General features: G+C 41.2%; 1 protein-coding gene across 1 annotated transcript in view; it reads left to right on the top strand.

Moving 5' to 3' along the window:
* The window catches only part of LOC140715471 (G protein-coupled receptor kinase 5-like), a 301,765-nt gene that overhangs the window by 163,216 nt on the left and 119,309 nt on the right, over positions 1 to 19,240 (top strand). Inside the window, exon 4 of the mRNA XM_073027715.1 lies at positions 17,323 to 17,400. Within this exon, the coding sequence (XP_072883816.1) occupies positions 17,323 to 17,400 (78 nt within the window). The remainder of the gene's footprint in view (positions 1 to 17,322; positions 17,401 to 19,240) is intronic.

Below are 19,240 nucleotides of genomic sequence, written 5' to 3'. Positions count from 1 at the left end.
ACCATTCTCTCTAAACTCTAGAGACTGTTGTACGTGAAAATCCCAGGAGACAAGCTGTTTCAGAGATACTCAAACCACCCCATCTGGCACCAACAATCATCCTACAGTCAAGTCACTTAGATTATATTTCTTCCCCATTCTGATGTTTGGTCTGGACAACAAGTGAAGCTCTTGACCATGTTTGCAAGCTTTTACGCATTGAGTTGCTGCCACAGGATTGGCTAATTAAATATTTGCATTTATGAGCAAGGTACAGGTGTACCTAATGAAGTGGCCCCTGATTGTACATTTATTTAGAAAGTGATGTCAATTGTTTTGCCTCCATCAAGATACCCTCACCATCAGCATAGGTTTGTTAGAGGAAGTTCAGGTGTCGCTAACTTAATGGATTGTTTTGGGGAGTTAACAGCAAGGCTTTGTGGATCTTAGCAACACTTTTGACATGGCTTAAAGTAGCAGACACTGACATAGTGAAAGTAAATGTGTCAAGTTGGATCTAAAATTGGCTTGGTGGCAAGAAGAAGAGGGTAATAATTGATAAGTGTTTTTGTGTGAAAGCTGTCATCACTGGTGTTCCAGAGGTTCTAGTTTTAGGTCTTTTGCTTCTTGCAATACAGGTTAATGGCCAAATATAGGAAGTTTGAAGAAGTTTGCACACAATACAAAAATGAATACTTTGGTTGCCAAAGTGTTGACAAGACTTATATGACAATCTGGCTGGTTGTCTGCAAAGCTGCAAATGGAAGTGTTGAGATAGAGTGTTTGGGGAGGTACAATGAAGCAGGGGGATGGGGTGATATTGAGAAGTGTGGATGAAGAGAAGCCTTGTATGTCCATGAAGGTGCTAGGACTGATCAATAAGGTAGATAAAAATATATGTGGAATGCCTTCATTTATTGGTTAAGGCATAGAGTAGAAGAGCAGGAATGTAATACTGGAAAATATTGGGTTTTCTCCAGGAACTCTGCTTTCCCCCTACAGTCCAAAGATGGGCAGGGTAGGTTAAGAGTTCAAAGTAAGATTTATTATCAGAGTACATACATGCCACCACATACAACCCTGAGATTCCTTTTCCTGTGGGCATACTTAGCAAATCTACAGAACGGGATCAATGAACAATAAACTGTGCAAATGCAAATATAAATAAATAGCAATAAATAATGAGAGCATGAAATAACAAGATAAAGAGTCCTTAAACAGAGACCATCAGTTGTGGATCTACCAGAGATAGAATGAGTGTAATTATCTCCTTTTGTTCAAGAGCCTGATGGTTGAGAGGTAGCAACTGCTCTTGAACCTGGTAGTGTGAGTCCTGAGGCTCCTGTACCTCCTACCTGACGGCAGTAGTGAGAAAAGAGCATGACCTGGGTGCTGAGGATCTCTGATGAAGGATGCTGCTTTTCTATGGCAACATTTCATGTAGATGTAGGTGTTTACCCGTGATTTACTGGGCCAAATACACTACCTTGTGTAGAATTTTCCGCTCAAAGACATTGTTGTTCCTTTACCAGGCTGTATTGCAACCAGTCAGCACATTTTCCACCACACAGCCATAGAAGTTTGCTAAGTTTTAGAAATTGTAGAAAAAACTGACTTCCAAAACTGTTCCAGTATAGAACAAGACCAAAACATGTGTGTCAGTGTAGCTGTCTCCGTTTTACATCTAGCACAATAACTATCAACATTAGGAAAGATTTTAGACAATCTCTCCTTTATCAAATAGTAACGATATACAAGTTTAAATTGAATCAATGAATGGCTAGCACAAATCGAGGAAGAGTTAACCAACTTCAAGATCTGCATCCAGTCCTCCATTATAAAAGTCAAATTAAGTTCCTTTTCCCAATCTTGTTTAATCTTAAAGAAAGGGCACTTATCCCATTGGGTTAATTTACAACCTAACAAATTAACTGTGCTCTTTGGAATAATACCTCAAAATATCCGTGGTGTTTCTTTGTCTGACCAACATGTTATTGCATTTGTTACATTGATAGATAGGAGGGCCATTTTGTTCAAGTGGAAGGATACGTCGGCTCCCATTCTGTCACAATGGTTCTCTCAAGTGATGTTATGTCTTAGTTTGGAGAAAATTAGAAGTCGAACCTTTGAACCTATGTTTGATTTTGAGAAAAGATGGGGTTCATTTGCTCGTTATTACCATTTGAATTAATTGATAGATTTTCTCCACGATCTAATTGTAAATTTTGGTATAATTTTCTTTTGCTGGCAGTTTGACGTTTATCTTTAGAAGCTTTTTGTATGACGCATGGCTCCGGGGTTAAACACCTACTGGGTCCTTTTTTTCCTCACCTTTTTCTTGCTTTAGTAGGGGTTTTCTTTCTTCTCTTTTTTGTGTCACCATATTTTTCAATCCTTGATGTTGTTTTTGTTTTCTCTTTTGAGACATTGTAAGTGTTACACACTTCGATGTACTCTCGTATTTTGGATAATAATAATAATAAAAAGATTTGAAAAGAAAGAAGTTTGCTAAGTTTCTGATGAACCTCTGCAGACTCCAGAGGAAGTAAAGGCATGGTCATGCTTTCTTTGCAATTTTATTTATATGATGACTCCAGGACAGGTCCTCCGAGATACTCTGAGATAGTGGACCCCAGAGTTTAAAGTTACTGACTCTCTCCACCTCTGATCCTCTGATGATTACTGGCTCACGGACCTCTGGTTTCCCTCTCCTGAAGTCTACAGTCAGCTCCTTGGTGTGAGAGTTCCTTGAGTGAGAGGTTGTTGTTATTACACCACTCAGCCAATCTCCCTCCTGTATGCTGATTCATCTCCCCCTTTGATACAGCCCACAACAGTGCCATCAACAAACGTACCTGTTGTTGGAGCTGCACTGAGCCACACTGTCCAGGGGGATGAAGTACACATCCTTGCAGCGCTCCTGTGCTGATGGAGATTGTGGATGTTAATTGGTTATTTGTAAATTGTAAGCACCACACACAAAATGCTGGAGGAATTCAGCAGGTCAGGCAGCATCTATGGAAATGAATAGATAGTTGATGTCCTGAAACAATGACCGCTTATGCATTTCCACAGATGCTGCCCGGCCTGCTGAGTTCCTCCAGCATTTTGTGCCTGTTGCTCTGGATTTCCAGCGTCTGTAGACTTTCTCGTGTTGAATCGGGGTTGTTGGGTTTGCTGGGCAGTGCAGGTTGAAGGGCTTATTCTGCTCTGTAGCTCTAAATAAAAACAAAAATATCTATCACCCTTTCTGGTCCTTGCATTAAGAGGCAGATGTAACTACATTGGAGAGGGTACTATGATGTTGCCAGGCTGGAAACACTTCAGGTGGGATTGATTTCTCTGGGACAGGGCAGACCGGGAGAGATAAGGATAAGATGAAGCACATTATGTGCGATCTAGATACTGCAAGGTGGAAGAAGCTAGAAGAGTAAACAAAAAGAGGTTGGAGATCTAAAGTAATTGGTAGAAGAATTTAATGTAGAAGAGGGGAAAAAATATTCCATCCAGAGGCCAGAAACCCTCATCATATTTTTAAAAAAGAGTACATGACGGATGGTAATCTACAGAGGCCACTGACTTTGCGTTGGCAGATGTGTTAAACTGGGTACACCTTTTTCAACCAGCCACTGACCAAATGACCTCCTACTGTGCCACACAGTTTATTGGCCTCTATGAATTTCCTGCAAGCCAAGGGGCATGTAAGGGTTAATGATCTTTGAATGAACTAACTCAAAATACGATGGCATGCCAAGTTTGAATGAGTCACATATGGAACCTTAATTTTGATGAAATAATTTGTTTAAAACTCTTGGGAGTATGCCATCAGTAGAGTTTAGCATTAGACCTACAAATCATGAATTAGACAAATGTATGAGTGTGTAACAGCCCCTAATTTGAAAACTGACATTAGCAACTGGTTTCCGATGCATATTTCAATCTGAAATTGAGGCAAGGCACCTCTCCTTCCCCTGTCTCTGTGCCTTTGTTGGTAAACAAATGTATATGCAATTCTTCCTCACACTACTTTCTCTCTCTTTCTCTCTCTCTCTCAGTCTCAGCCTTGCTGTCTCTCACTCTCTCTCTCTCTCTCACATACACACACACATTTTCACTATCAGTTGAATGATCATTCATTCATAGTATCATAGTTTGTATGTTTGTCCTGAAATGTCACGATGGATGTTAAGAATATTTACGAGTGTTTAATGGCATATACTCAAGGCAATAAATACACACAAGACCCATTCAGTTTCTAAAAGTTTTGAAAAATCCAAGATTATATTTGACCATATTTAAACGTGACAGTGTCTTTAAATATAGCTAAATGTCTGTGCAAATTGTCTGTGTCCACATTTTACATGGGCTTCTGTTAACGTCCTTCCAAGTGTTGGACCAGCATGGATTCCTTCCCTTTCCAGCAGTCATCCAGCAAAATCAAAAGTCTATTCGCTTTGCAAAATTTGCAAGTTGACCTCACCATTTGCTGAACTGTGCATGGCAGTGGATCAAAGGTTATTGAATGGTCTGCATGTGCTGCAGTTTCAGGTCTCACATACTAGGACAGAAAAACAGGAGAACATAAGGAAATAGTTGCAGAGAAGGCCACTCGGCCCCTCACCCCTCAAGCCTGTTCCACTGTTCAATATGATTTCCCCATAACTCATCATTTCTAAGTCATTTCTCCATAATGTCCAACTCCCTAATCTTACAAGAGAGTACCTACCTCCACCTGGTAGTGCAAAAAGAAGGGGAAAAATGGTTGTGGGATAGTGGCTTCAATGTCCATTCCGAAATCTGATGGCAGAGGGGTGGAAGCTATTTCCCCTATTGCTGAATCATTGAGCGTGTGCCTTCAGACTTCTGTACCTCCTCCCTGATGGGAGCAATGAGAAGGGGTCATGACCTGGGTGATGGGGTCCTTAAAGATACACGTTGCCTTTTTGAGGCATCTCCCCTTGAAGATGTCCTGGATGCTGAGGAGTATTATGGTATTGTTTGCACTGTTGTAACTATATCTTAATTATAACTATATGTAACTATGTGGTTTTGTGTAGGTCTTGTAGCTTTAGTTTTTGGTTTGTTGGGTGGTAGAGTGGGTCTCCTGACTAGGTGTGTCTGGGTAGTCTTGTTTAGTCTGGTGGGTTTGGAGCTCCTTTCCGGGGAATGCGCTAAGATGGTAGCGCGATATTAATACGCAGCAGCCTCTCCGGACTCTGGGTTTGGGGATTGCCAAACGTTATGTGGATTTTCTGGTGTAGTCTGTTTTGTCGTGTGCTTTTGTGATATCATTCTGGAGGAACGTTGTCTCATTTTTAACTGCATTGCAGTTTCTAAATGGCATAAACCGAAGTTCAATTCAATTCAAAATTCAATGTTATTTGTAATAATAACTTTTATCAATAATATTTGCAGTTCATGCATTCTGATAAAATAAAGTCTAGTTTAATTAGCCACTTTTAATGATTCTGAGGATATGACTTCCCCAACCATTTTTGGGCACATTGGAATTAGAAATCCAGTTTCAGCTAACTATTTTCTGTTACTTGAGCAATTCCGTGGAATTCTGGGCTAATCTTTAACTTAATGCAGACAGTGGCAATAAATTTGCATTCTACATTGTCGGTTGAGCCCTGGTGAACTCTCAGCAATCTGACCATCCTATAATAATCGTCTACTTACTTCTTTAGTTTGGAGATCTGAGTAACAGTTTATAATGTCAAAATAACTTCTAATTATCGAAGAAAATACTTCAGAGTCATGCAAAGATGTAGAACAAAAACAGGTCCTTTGGCCCATCAAATCTCACCAATCATCAACCATCTATTTTACACGAATCCCACGTGAATCCCACTTTTTTTTAAATCTTCAAACGCTCATCAACTCCCTGTGCCCCCCCCCCACCAGATTCTGCCATTCAGCGAGACCCAAGGTGGTGGTAAGGTACTCACCTGCACATTTTCAGATGTGAGAAGAAACCAAAATATCCAAAGGAAATCTACACCTTCACAAGAAAAACCTGCAAAACCCACACAGATATTGCTCGAGGTTGGCATTGAACCCTACTATCTGGTGCTGAACTTTTTTCTAAACAAGAGGATAATGTTTGAGAGAAATTGTTCTTCTTGTGGTGATTTTTTCATCCAAAGTCTGTACTTGGAATGGAATATCCATCTGCAAATGTGAAGAGGTGGTCCTTTGAGGCTTTTTGTCCTTGGCAAGAGGACTGCATCACTGTCACAACCTCCTGGGCAAATACAGATGGATAATAAACACTGGCCACTGGACAGATTTTTTTCTTTAAACTTCATTTAAAAAGAACTATTCAGAAGTTCAATAATTTTTTTTGCGAGATGAGGGAATACTTGAAGAAGTTAAAGCATATTGCTCACACATACTTGTGCTCATTGGTCACTGACAGGTGATAAACCACTGTCTTGGAAGCTATTAGGTATGGAGAAAGAAGATCTAGTGCTTTCCTGGTGTGTACGATGCATAAACTCTTCTCGGGCATCCAGCTGGGTCCAGGTGTCGATTTTAGCTGACGTTGCAATGTCAAACTCCACCATCTTCATCAGGGATGATGCCTAGGCATGCCTAGTCTGGTGGTATATACTGTATACTCAATTCCCGTTGTCTGTTTCTCCTGAATGGTTAGTCCTCAACCAACCAGGTTTCCGTTGTTTCGCTTTGTTTCAAATCATATTCCAGTTCTTACTTAGAGCGATACCTTTATCTTTGTTGAAATATTTATTCACTAGTGTCTAGCACAAATCCCAGTTTATGCAGGTCAAAAGTGACTCGGGACTCAGGATGGCTGGTGTTTACAGGATTCCCTGTGTATGCAGAGCAGCGTATATCGGCCAGATGGGGCACACAGTGGAAACCCGCATCAAGAAACACAGGAACTGTATCTCTTTGGGTTACCAGGTGAAATCAGCGGTGGCGGGACATTGATACACAATGACCACAAGATTGACTTTGATAGCATAGAACTACTGTCCCATGCCTATGGCTTTTGGGACCACCTGGTGAAGGAGACCATTGAAATAAAACTAGAGGATAAGAATTAAAACAAAGACAAAGTACTCACACTAAGTAGGAAGTGGAAAACAATTTTAAACAAGGTGGGACAAGCAGAAACCTGATTGGATGAGGACTAACCAATTAGGAGGGACAGACAATGAGAGTTTATATACCACCGGACTATACATGCCTAGGCATCAATCTTGATGAAGATGATGGAGTTTGGCATTGAAAAGTCGGTGAAAATCAACACTTGGACCCAGCTGGAAGCCCGAGAAGAGCTTAAGCATATCGGATATGAAGCTTTAGGATTTAACCTTAGGGAGGAATGTATTGCCAAAATGGTATGGTTTGTGATTTGACTGGGAGGGGGGTGCTTATGAATGGTGGCATTTCCACCCATGCCTCCTAGATCCCAGAGGTCAGGGATATGGCAGGTGAGGTTGAAGAAATCTTGCCAAGCCATTGCAGTACCTCTTGCACAGGTACAGTGGAGGCTATAAAGGTTTAGAGTGAAAGTTGGGACAGCTATCAAATGGGTGCTTTTGCTGGATTACGTTTGTTTTCCTGAGGTTTGTTGAAGCTGCATTCATCCAGGAATGTGGGGAAGGAAAACATTACAGGATGTCCAGCCCCAGACCTCTCTCGTGGCCACTGTTTTAATATGGCTTGCCTGGTTAGTCATAAAACTGTTGGCTGTATTGGACAGAGAGTTAGATGTCCTCTTGTTCCAGATGTCCACTGTACAGCAGTTTTGCTGACTGAATGATTCTTGTTGTTCTGCAACCCCAGTCTGAATGTTCTGCTTGTGGGCATGAACTATTACACTGTTTAATGAGCTGTGAGTAGAAGACGCCAAAACTGAAAGCTTACACTTGCCAGGAAAGGCTCAAGCTGTGAGTGCTTTCTGTAGGAGAGGGAGTTGGCAGTGACCCAGTAGATACCATTACAGTTATGATGACATTTGATAAAGTAGATGTACAAAAAAGCATTTCCTCTTGAGGGTGGGTGATGGATCAGGGTTGGGGAGAGACAGAAACTCCAGATTATGATTATGAGAAAGTCATAAATCTTGTATGAAATACTAAGGATGCACTGATGGCTACACAATAGGTGGAGGAGGTTGAATAAAACGGATATGTCTAATGGCTACTTGCATATCATAAATTCTAGGAACTCTCTCACTCCATCAGCAGTGAGTACATTTCTGTTGGAATGCAAGGTATGTGCTCTGAAAAGTGTTTTGCCCTAACGCCACCACCATCTAGATTGATGCATTTTATCTAAGATGAAATATGGATAAAATAATGCAATACAGCTACCAGCATGGTTTAATTAGGATGTGGCCTCAACTAATATGGACAAATGAGTCAGTCTGAAAATATTATCAATGTTGAAAATTCTTATTCAAATATTACAAGTGATGTTTTGTGCTCCATATTTCTAACTTCATTTCTGCCTTCAGAGGCTAATTGATCTTGATCTGTTTAGCGAAAAGAAACTGCTTGGACCTGAAGGTCACTGTCTCTTGAGCACACGTTTCCTGTTGCCTAATGAACAGAAGTATGTTTGCTGGAGACATATTTAGTGTGTTTACTTCTTCCTCTGGATCCTAGAGCTCCTGTTTATGAAATAAAACAGCCTCGTCTTCAAAAATGCAAGTTTTTAATGTAAATAAAAAATTATATAATGTGGAAAATAATGTCTGAAGTTTCCTTGTTTATCTTGGAGGAAGTCTTATATATAAATAAATCTAAATTGTTAGTTCCCATTCTGTAATCCTGTAACAACTGCTTCTGGCTGTTTCCATGATCTTGTTTATTTATTTGGAGATACAGCGCGGAATAGGCCATTCGAGCTGCATCGCCAGCAATCCCCGATTTAACTCTAGACCAATCACAGAGCAATTTACAATGGCTAATTAACCTACTAACTGGTACATCTTTGGACTGTGGGAGGAAACCAGAGCACCCGGTGGAAAATTCTATAGATGTGTGGTGAAGTGTACACTGACTGGTTGCATCACATTCTGCTATGGAAACACCAATACCCTTGAACAAAAAGTCCTACAAGAAGTAATAGATACGGCCCAGTCCATCACGGGTCCTAGACCTCCTCCCCGCCACTGAGCACGTCTATATGAAACAGTGTTGCAGGAAAGCAGCATCCACCATCAGAGATCCCCCACCACACAGGACAAGTTCTCCGCTCATTGGTGACTCAGGAAGAAGGTACAGGAGTCTTAGGATCCACATCACCATGTTCAGGAACTGTTATTACCCCTCAACCTGTTGAACCAGTGGAAATAACTTCACTCACCCCATCACTGAATTGTTCTCACAACCTATGGACTCATTTTCAAGGACTCTTCATCTCATGTTCTCAATATTTATTGTTTATTTATTGTTATTATTTTCTTTTGTATTTGCATAGTTTGTTGTCTTTTGCACATTGGTTGTTTGTCCTTCCTGTTGGATACAATCTTTCATTGATTCTATTGTGTTTCTTGAATTTGCTGTGTATGCCTGCAAGACAATGAATCTCTAAGTTGTATATAGCAACACATATGTACACAAAATAAATGTAATTTGAACTTTTGAACTTTAAACACATTCCATGGGGAGGACGTGCAAACTCCATACAGAGGACACCAGGATTGAACTCTGAACTCTGACGCCCCGAGCTGTAATGGTATCGCGTTAACCGCTTTGTTACAATAATGCAATGGATCTTCTGGCCTTGAGTGGGCAATAACTGTGAAATATAGCAAGCTTGAGGGGCCAAATGGCCCACTACTGTTCCTGTGTTTTCCTGCTTTCTTCTGGCGCAACTCGAAGAACAATGACAATGGTTGTCTTGAATAGTTAAGGATCCTATTGCAGATGAATTTTTCGTATCGAAAAAGGACTGTTACTTAACCTGTAATTTGCCAGCATAGTTAACTGGAGCAGGAAAGTTGAAGTGGAATTTGAAAATGGGAATATCACTGATGCCACAATAGTGTGAGAGCTCCCAGGTTATGACAGGGTTAAATTCCTGAGTAGTTCCTCAGGCAGAGGTGGGAAAAGTAGCTGAGAGCCAGCCTCACTGACTCAGTGAGAGAGCAACTGTATCTCAATTTGGCTTGACCCAGCCTGCAATTGTTGTGGCTTGGACTGGTGAAGGCACAATGGGAGAGAATGTGTAAGAAGGTGCCTTGTCCCCACCCAGCAGAAAATCTGTGCAGCTCCACATTAACATTAACCTAATCACAGGACAATTTACAATGACCAATTAACCTATGAACCGGTACATCTTTGGACTGTGGGAGGGAACCGGCACACCCAGAGACAACCCATGCATTCCATAGGAAGGATGCACAGAACACCAAACTCCAATGCCTCGAGCTGCAATAGTGTCACGCTAGGCACTACACCCTGTTCAAATACTAACCACGTAAGAGTGGAAAAAATAATGTACATGTCAGTGTCATCGCTGTCCTTACAGGACTATGGATTAATTTCTAGCTATGAAAACACAGCATGCAAAGTTGAGGATGATGAAATTTACTGTAAATGCAGAAAGTAAGCTGAGAACAGAATGGTAGTGGATGCCATCATGTTGATTGAATGCAACATCTCCGGATAATGTGGGAATAACATCTCACACATGTGTCAAAGACCTGAGGATAGAGGGATGTCCTTTTAGAACAGAGATGAGGAGGAATTTTTTTTAGCTAGAGTGGCAAATCTGTAGAATTCTTTGCCACAGGCAGTTGTGGAGGCCAATTCCTTATATATCTTTAAGGAAGAGGTTGGTAGATTCATGATTGGTCAGGGCATGAAGGGATACTGGGAGAAGGCAAGAGATTGGGGCTGAGAGGGCAATCGGATCAGCCAGACTGAAATGGTGGAACAGAATCGATTGGCCAAATGGCCTAATTCTGCTCCTATATCGAATGGTTGTATGTAATGTATTGCAGCAGGTTTTTTTAATCACCTGCTTCCTTGTAAATTGGATTTGAATCCTGAGTTGCTCGTCAATATTACACTTAAAGTCTCCTTTTGAGGGTTTTTTCATAAATGATTGCTTTTACTTGCAGGGTAGGGATATCTGTCACTACATCGTGAAAGTGCCAAGGACAATGGTGCAGATCATTGGAAATTTTTAGATTTGACCTTCCTGCATAGCATATTCCTATCTTGTCAATCTCATTAATTTAATAAATAACTTCTAATAAGTTGTTTTACAGATTAGAAATTTACAAAAATAAAATAAGATTTCCTTTTCTCCGCTACTTTATCAACAAGATCTTTGTTATCTTTCCAGTCTTGGCAGTCTTCACAGTATTATTGAGTGACAGCTCCCGCATTGTAAGAAAGATTCCTTCTGTGAAGTGGTGATACAGTAAATTGAAATATAGACATCTGAACGTAAAGAACTTTTATTCATAGGGGAAGTGGGCACAATGACGTCCAGAATTATATGCCCATCCCTAATTCTCCCTGAGAATGTAGTTGTGAGCTATCTAATTGAATCCCTGCAGTCTTTGTAATAATTGTCTCTGTTACTAAGGAGGGGTCTCTGGGGTTTTGAACTAACAACGATGGTATGGCAGTATATTCCAAAGCCCAGATGGCATCGAAAATGATAACAGTCTTATTTATTTTGTGAAAAATTTGTAGTGGGTGCATCAAGTAAATGTAAGGTTTGCCCTATATATTAATCTTAGACCAGTATAGAGTTTTCAATGTTCTGGAATGAATGCAAAGTTTGGTGAGTGGCTGTTCCTGTAACCATAGATAGATAGATAGATAGATAGATAGATAGATACTTTATTCATCCCCATGGGGAAATTCAACTTTTTTTTCCAATGTCCCATACACTTGTTGTAGCAAAACTAATTACATACAATACTTAACTCAGTAAAAAATATGATATGCATCTAAATCACTATCTCAAAAAGCATTAATAATAGCTTTTAAAAAGTTCTTAAGTCCTGGCGGTTGAATTGTAAAGCCTAATGGCATTGGGGAGTATTGACCTCTTCATCCTGTCTGAGGAGCATTGCATCGATAGTAACCTGTCGCTGAAACTGCTTCTCTGTCTCTGGATGGTGCTATGTAGAGGATGTTCAGAGTTATCCATAATTGACCGTAGCCTACTCAGCGCCCTTCGCTCAGCTACCGATGTTAAACTCTCCAGTACTTTTCACATCTGCAATAAAGATCAAAGTTCAAATGGGGCCGCAGGTGTAAAGCCAAATATGGGGCTCTTGGTGGAGATATAAGGATGAAAGTTTAAGGCCACTCTCGGTCCACAACAGAGACCCATATCAGAATAAGGTTTATCATCACTCACATATGTCATGACATTTGCATTTTCTTTATGGCAGCCGTACATAAAATTACAACAGTACTGTGCAGAAGTCTTGGGCATCCTTGCTATATATACATGCCTGAGACTTTTGCACAGTATTATATTTGAAAGTAAGTTGGTGGCTATGGAGATAATAGGTCCCCATAAAGATCAGCATTACCTTCTGTGTGCAGAACCAAAGGAAATGAATGAGATTTTTAATGAATATTTCTCTTCAGCTCTTCCTGTAGAGAATGCAATGGATACTGAGGAAATGCGGGAAATAAGTGGTGTTGTCTTGGGCCACATACAGATGAGCAGAGAGGAGGTACTGGAGGCTTTAAAGTGCATTAAAGTGGATAAATTCCCAGGGCCTGACCTGGTGCATTCTTTGACCTTGTGGGAAGTTACAGAAAATATTACAGGGATCTTTGAGGAAATTTTTTGCTTCATCTCTGGCCACCGGTGAAGTTCTGAAGGACTGGTAAGTGGTTAATGTGGAATAACTGGTTAAAAAGGATAGCAAAAACAAGCCAGGAAATTACAGGCTGGTGAGTCTGACACTGGTGGTGGGTAAGTTGCTGGAGGAGAATCTGACAGACAAGATTTACCAACATTTGGAGAGACAGAGCCTGATTTGGGACAGCCAGCACAGCTTTGTGCTTTTTGGATTTCTGTGGGACAAGTCCCTTTGAGCTCTTCAAAGAGATAACCAAGAGGGTAGGGAAGCGGATGTTGTCAATATGGACCTCAACAAGGCCTTTGACAAGGTCCACCATGGCAGGCTAATCTGGAAGGTGAGATCGCACGGGATTCAGAGGCTAGCTGACTGGATTCAGTGGTAGGAAGCAGAGGGTGAATGTCATTGGCTGTTTCTTAGACCTGAGGCCTATGTCTAGTGGTGTGCCATACAGGTAGGTGCTGGGACCTTTGTTTTTGAAATTTATATAAATAATTTGGATGTAAATGGACAGTACTGTGCAAAAGTCTATTACACATATAAAAAACCTGTAAAGTGATGTTTTTAAAAATAATGAAATTAAAAGTTTTCAAATATCAAAAAATTGACTTTGAGGAGCAGTAAGCAGTAAAAAACTAAAGCAAATCAATACTTGGTTTGACCAGCCTTTGCCTTTAAAATGGCAGTAATCCTTTTAGGTACACTGTCATGCAGTTTTATCAGAAAATTGACTGGTAAGTTGTTGCAAACACTTGGAGACTTTGCCATGGTTCCTCTACAGATTTCGGCTGTCTTGCTTGCTTCTGTCTCTCCAGGTAATCCCAGACAGTCTCGATGATATTGAAGTCAGGGCTCTGTGGAAGACATAACATCTGAAATTACATAAAAAATCTAGGGTGCCTATGCTTTTGCATAGTACAGTACAAGCACATGGGTAGTAAGTTTGTGTATGATACTAAAATAGGTTGTGGTGTACATAGCATCAAAGATTATGGAAAACTGCAAGGGTATCTTAATCAGTTCGGTATGTGGGCTGAGGATTGACAAATAGGTTTCAATCCAGTTCAGATGAATGTGAAGTATTGCACTATAGGAGTTGAACCATGGTGAAAGGTAGGGTCGCTGGGGAGTGTGATGGAGCAGAGGTACCCAGGATCACAAGTACGTTCTTCACTGAAAGCAGCGTCAAGGGTAGACTGGGTGCTGAAGAAGAAGTTCAGCATATTGTCCCTCATCAGTCCGGGAACTGAATAGAGGAGTAGTGAAACTATGTTGCAGTTTTATAAAACATTGGTGAGGTCAGACTTGGAATATTGCAGAGTTTTTGTTGCCCAGTGAAAGGAAAGATATGAGTGCGGAAGAGATTTATCAGGATGTTGCCTGGACTTTGGGACCTGATTTACCAGGGAAGAGGTTGCAAAGACTAGGACTTTATTCCCTGGATCGTAGGAGTCTGAGGAGGTGACCTGTTAGAGGTAAACAAGGTGATGAATTGTGTAGGAAGGGTGATAGTACATAGTCTTTTTCCCCAGGGAGGAGGTGCTAGAGGGCATAAGTTTAAGATCAGATGTGAGAGAAAATAGAGGTGGTTTCTTCACACAAAGTGAGCTGCCAGAAATAGTGGTTGAGGCGGGCACATGAACAACATTTAAAAATTATCTGGAAGTGTATTGTACATCAATAGGAAAAGTTTAGAGGGCTAAGGGCCAAATCCAGACAGATGAGATCAGCTCTCTGGACAACATAGATGGACCAGTGCCAAAGGCACTGTTTCTATGTTCTGTGACCAGAGTGGCAAAGTGGAGATACACCTCTCCTAAAGAAGCTGTAATTTGCTCCTTCCCTTCGCTAATCTGCAGGTCACCCTTTGACAAGGTGTAACACCTGCTTAGCCCCCCGATCATGGTCATGTGAAGCCAACAGGAGCAGGTGGTGGATGGTCATATCACAAGTCCTGGTTCTGAGACCACTCACTCCATGAAGACCATCCCTGACTTGTACTGTTAATGTCTGGGGTCACCCATCTTGTAAAGACACTGCCCAGAAGAAGACAATGGCAAACCACTTCTGTAGAAAATTTGTCAAGAACAATCACGATCATGGATATACCATGATCACCCATGGCACACAATGAATGAGAGAATTATATGACATAGTTGTTGATACTGATCGAAGTTAAAAAAGGAGAAATTTGAGGAAAAACAATAGATGACTTCTCATGTCCTCTGTGGATCAACATATGTCTACACAAAAGAATTGCTTCACCATATATGGAGAGAATAAAATTAAATCTAAAATTGTGGAAACAGAACATTCCAATGGATGCTAATATTGATGTGTGTTGAGTTGGAACTGATCTATAATCACCCACACTGCACTGCTGAGATTTTAATTTATAAAGAACAGCCTTTAAGTTTAGTAAGTCATCTGCAAGTTCAATGATATGGAATGCAGTACTATTACAGACAGACAGACATACTTTATTGATCCCGAGGGAAATTGGGTTTCGTTACGGCCGCACCAACCAAGAATAGTGAAGAAATATAGCAATATAAAACCATAAATAATTAAATAATAATAAGTTAATCATGCCAAGTGGAAATAAGTCCAGGATCAGCCTATTGGCACAGGGTGTCTGACACTCTGAGGGAGGAGTTGTAAAGTTTGATGGCCACAGGTAGGAATGACTTCCTATGATGCTCAGTGTTACATCTCGGTGGAATGAGTCTCTGGCTGAATGTACTCCTGTGCCTAACCAGTACATTATGTAGTGGATGGGAGTCATTGTCCAAGATGGCATGCAACTTGGACAGCATCCTCTTTTCAGACACCACCATCAGAGAGTCCAGTTCCACCCCCACAACATCACTGGCCTTACGAATGAGTTTGTTGATTCTGTTGGTGTCTGCTACCCTCAGCCTGCTGCCCCAGCACACAACAGCAAACATGATAGCACTGGCCACCACAGCCTCGTAGAACATCCTCAGCATCGTCCGGCAGATGTTAAAGGACCTCAGTCTCCTCAGGAAATAGAGACGGCTCTGACCCTTCTTGTAGACAGCCTCAGTGTTCTTTGACCAGTCCAGTTTATTGTCCATTCGTATTCCCAGGTATTTGTAATCCTCCACTATGTCTACACTGACCCCTTGGATGGAAACAGGGGTCACTGGTGCCTTAGTCCTCCTCAGGTCCACCACCAGCTCCTTAGTCTTTTGCACATTAAGCTGCAGATGATTCTGCTCGCACCATGTGACAAAGTTTCCCACCGTAGTCCTGTACTCAGCCTCATCTCCCTTGCTGATGCATCCAACTATGGCAGAGTCATCAGAAAACTTCTGAAGATGGCAAGACTCTGTGTTGTAGTTGAAGTCCGAGGTGTAGATGGTGAAGAGAAAGGGAGACAGGACAGTCCCCTGTGGAGCCCCAGTGCTGCTGACCACTCTGTCTGACACACAGTGTTGTAAGTGCACGTACTGTGGTCTGCCAGTCAGGTAATCAATAATCCATGACACCAGGGAAGCATCCACCTGCATCACTGTCAGCTTCTCACCCAGCAGAGCAGGGTGGATGGTGTTGAACGCACTGGAGAAGTCAAAAAACATGACCCTCACAGTGCTCGCCGGCTTGTCCAATAGGATTGTTATGGTAATTCCTCAAAGATTAATGCACTTTGGTAAAATTAGAAGATATGGTATGTGCTGTCCATTGGTTCTTGATGGTAATAAACAAATTGTACGAATGTCTGCTTCATCCTGTAGGCCAGGGGTTCTGAACCGTTTTTAAGCCATGGACTAGTACCATTAAGCAAGGGGTCCATGGATCTCAGGTTGGGAACCCCAACTGTAGGCAAACAGCCTATGGAATGAATGGTGTGTAGAAACCATGCTGTCAGTTAGAGATCAGTAGAGTGCATGGGTAGATGTATGAAGTTTTAATGAAGGGGAAATGCACCACAACTGTACTCAGAGGGCCTGGAGGTCAGATTTAGTGCTGATAGTAATGATTTATGGGTAGCAAAAGTGTTGTCATGGTGAAGCTTGTGATGTTCTCTTTCCTTTTTACAGGAAACATTTTTATATCCAGTTACTCCTTTATTCAGTTCTATGCTCGCAGCTTGGGTTGAATAACCTCCCACCTGATCCATTATTCACATCTCAATATTTTGGATCCTGTCACTCTGTCTCTAAATAAACAGAAGTTCAGTTGTGTGACCCTTATCTTGTTACAAATAGTCAAAGTACTGAACTCATCTTTGATGCTCTTCAGAACAGAGAATATAACTTTAATTGTACCACTCCATGATCTATTCAGAACTGCATGTCCTTTAGGAAGATCACAGTAATTTCTAATCTAATGAAATATCAACTCGTATGTAATACTGTAGCTCTTTTAAAAAGTTACAAAAGTGAAAGGCCAGGGTCTACATTACAAAATGTATTTTTTGGCAATGGGACAGTTTGCATTTATTGTGAAATGGTGACATTCTGCTAGTTATTCCTTTCATTCTTCTTTGTTCACAGGCAGAGTACGAAGTAATGCCAGATGAAAAACGTGAAGAGAAAGGGCAAGAAATGATCAGTAAATACCTCACCCCAGAGGTAAGACCTTAGGTCTCATTGCTAGTTCTGTAATGAAACTTTAAGACACTTGGATAAGGCAAGGATAAGCTCTTAAAAAATAGTGTGTCCAAATCCAAGACCTTTCTTATCCCAATAATCTGAGGCTGGGGTAAATCATCATAAGTGGAGAATAAACATAGGCGATCTCAAATTTGGGGTCACCCTCACTCTCAGAATCTTCAGGAGCTTCTCGATTTCTTCCCGTGACATGTGCCCCATACAACATTGCTGCTTGCTGTTTCTCTGGCCAACTGTAGAACTGTCTATATATGATAAATCATTTCCACTCACTCATGGAAGGTGTATTTAGTTGCAGTAAAGGGTTTCCCAGAATCATAGAGGGGACTTTGAGGCGCCGTTCATCAGGGTCAACCATGGATACTGCATCCTAGCTGCCTAGATACACACCTCGGCAGTACCTATGGAGAGCAAGCTGTTGCCCATGTAGCAAGATCCCTCTCTCCATGCTTCTAATGAGCCCAAAGGATGGTAGAGACCGATACAGTTGGGCACCAGCAGCATTACAGGAGTTGCCAGTCACCTTTGAACTCAATGTAGGACTCCATTGAGTGGAGTTCTCCTTAGGGACTCCAGCTCCAAATTTTCCCTCGGGGTTTACTCCCAAAGCCTTCCCCATGATTGGGTATAGCTGTAAAGCAGTGGAGGTTTGAGATCAGAATTTTCCTTCTCCTAGAAGAACTGCTAAACACGGCTGACAAGCCCCATCTACCCGCAGTGACTAGTTTTAAGATGCCAGCAACCCACCTTTGCCGCTTCTCCTGTCAATAGAAACGGTTCCGCAGGGCTTAGTAGCTAAGCCACACATAAAAGCAAGGAGTTGGGCTTGGTTGTCAGAGGCTATTTGAGTCTCTGTTAAAATTAATTTTAATTAATTAATTAAAAGTATACAAAGGTTCTGGGGGGCTATTGTTGTTACATACACCCACCCCTTTGCCGAAGTCCTGTTTTCAGTGCTCTTCAGAATCCTGGGCAGATTCCACTGCACTTCCCACTTTCTATCCCAGGAGGACTCAGCTAGCACCCTGCTTTTTTCATTCCTTGGTGACTCTACCCCGTAGTTGAAAGGGAGCTGATTATATTATATTGGACGGTTTACCCTGAAGTCACAGGCACGAGGAAAAATGCTCCCAATGGGCGGGGGTGAAGTTGGAGCCCTCGTGCTCTCTATTTCAGAAACGATGCTGCATTACACGAAGGTGTCTGTTAGTGCTGCATTGGAAATGGCACCAAGAAAACTTGCAATATATTTCTTTCAGCCTTCTTTGAAAGGGCACAAGGGAGTTTGCTAAATGCCATTTAAATATTGGAAGACAGCTCAGACAAATTCCTTGGCTCTCTGGTATCTGTACCCAGAGAATCTGGAACAAACTTGAATATTCTCAACAAAAGTACTTTCACATTACAAGAAAAAAAAGAGTTCCTAAAAACAGCTTCTGAAAAAACAAATCTCTGGATTTGAGTGTAATGCAAATCATCCCTACTGTATATTTATTTAAGGAACCAGGAAAAGATACTTACATGTGATCTGAAAGAAAATAACAAACTGCTACTATAGAAATTCTAAACAGAATCTGGTTTTGTGCTTATTAAAAGGAGTTCTAGGAGGTATTATAAATCATTACTTCTAATGTAATGTGTATTTTACTAGAGAAGAATTCTACTTCAAATTTGACAGCAGCATTATATTTCAGTCCAAACATTTTCTGTTCAATTGGTCCACTATCTAACTAATTCACCTTCTCGCTCCTGCTCTTGTCAGCATAAAATGTTGTGAGACTCTCTCCAGTATATGCAGAAT

This window comes from Hemitrygon akajei, chromosome 23 (assembly GCF_048418815.1).
Source record: "Hemitrygon akajei chromosome 23, sHemAka1.3, whole genome shotgun sequence".
Taxonomy (NCBI): domain Eukaryota; kingdom Metazoa; phylum Chordata; class Chondrichthyes; order Myliobatiformes; family Dasyatidae; genus Hemitrygon; species Hemitrygon akajei.
The sequence above is the reverse complement of the archived record's forward strand: the minus strand, read 5'-3'. Positions and strand labels throughout refer to the sequence as shown.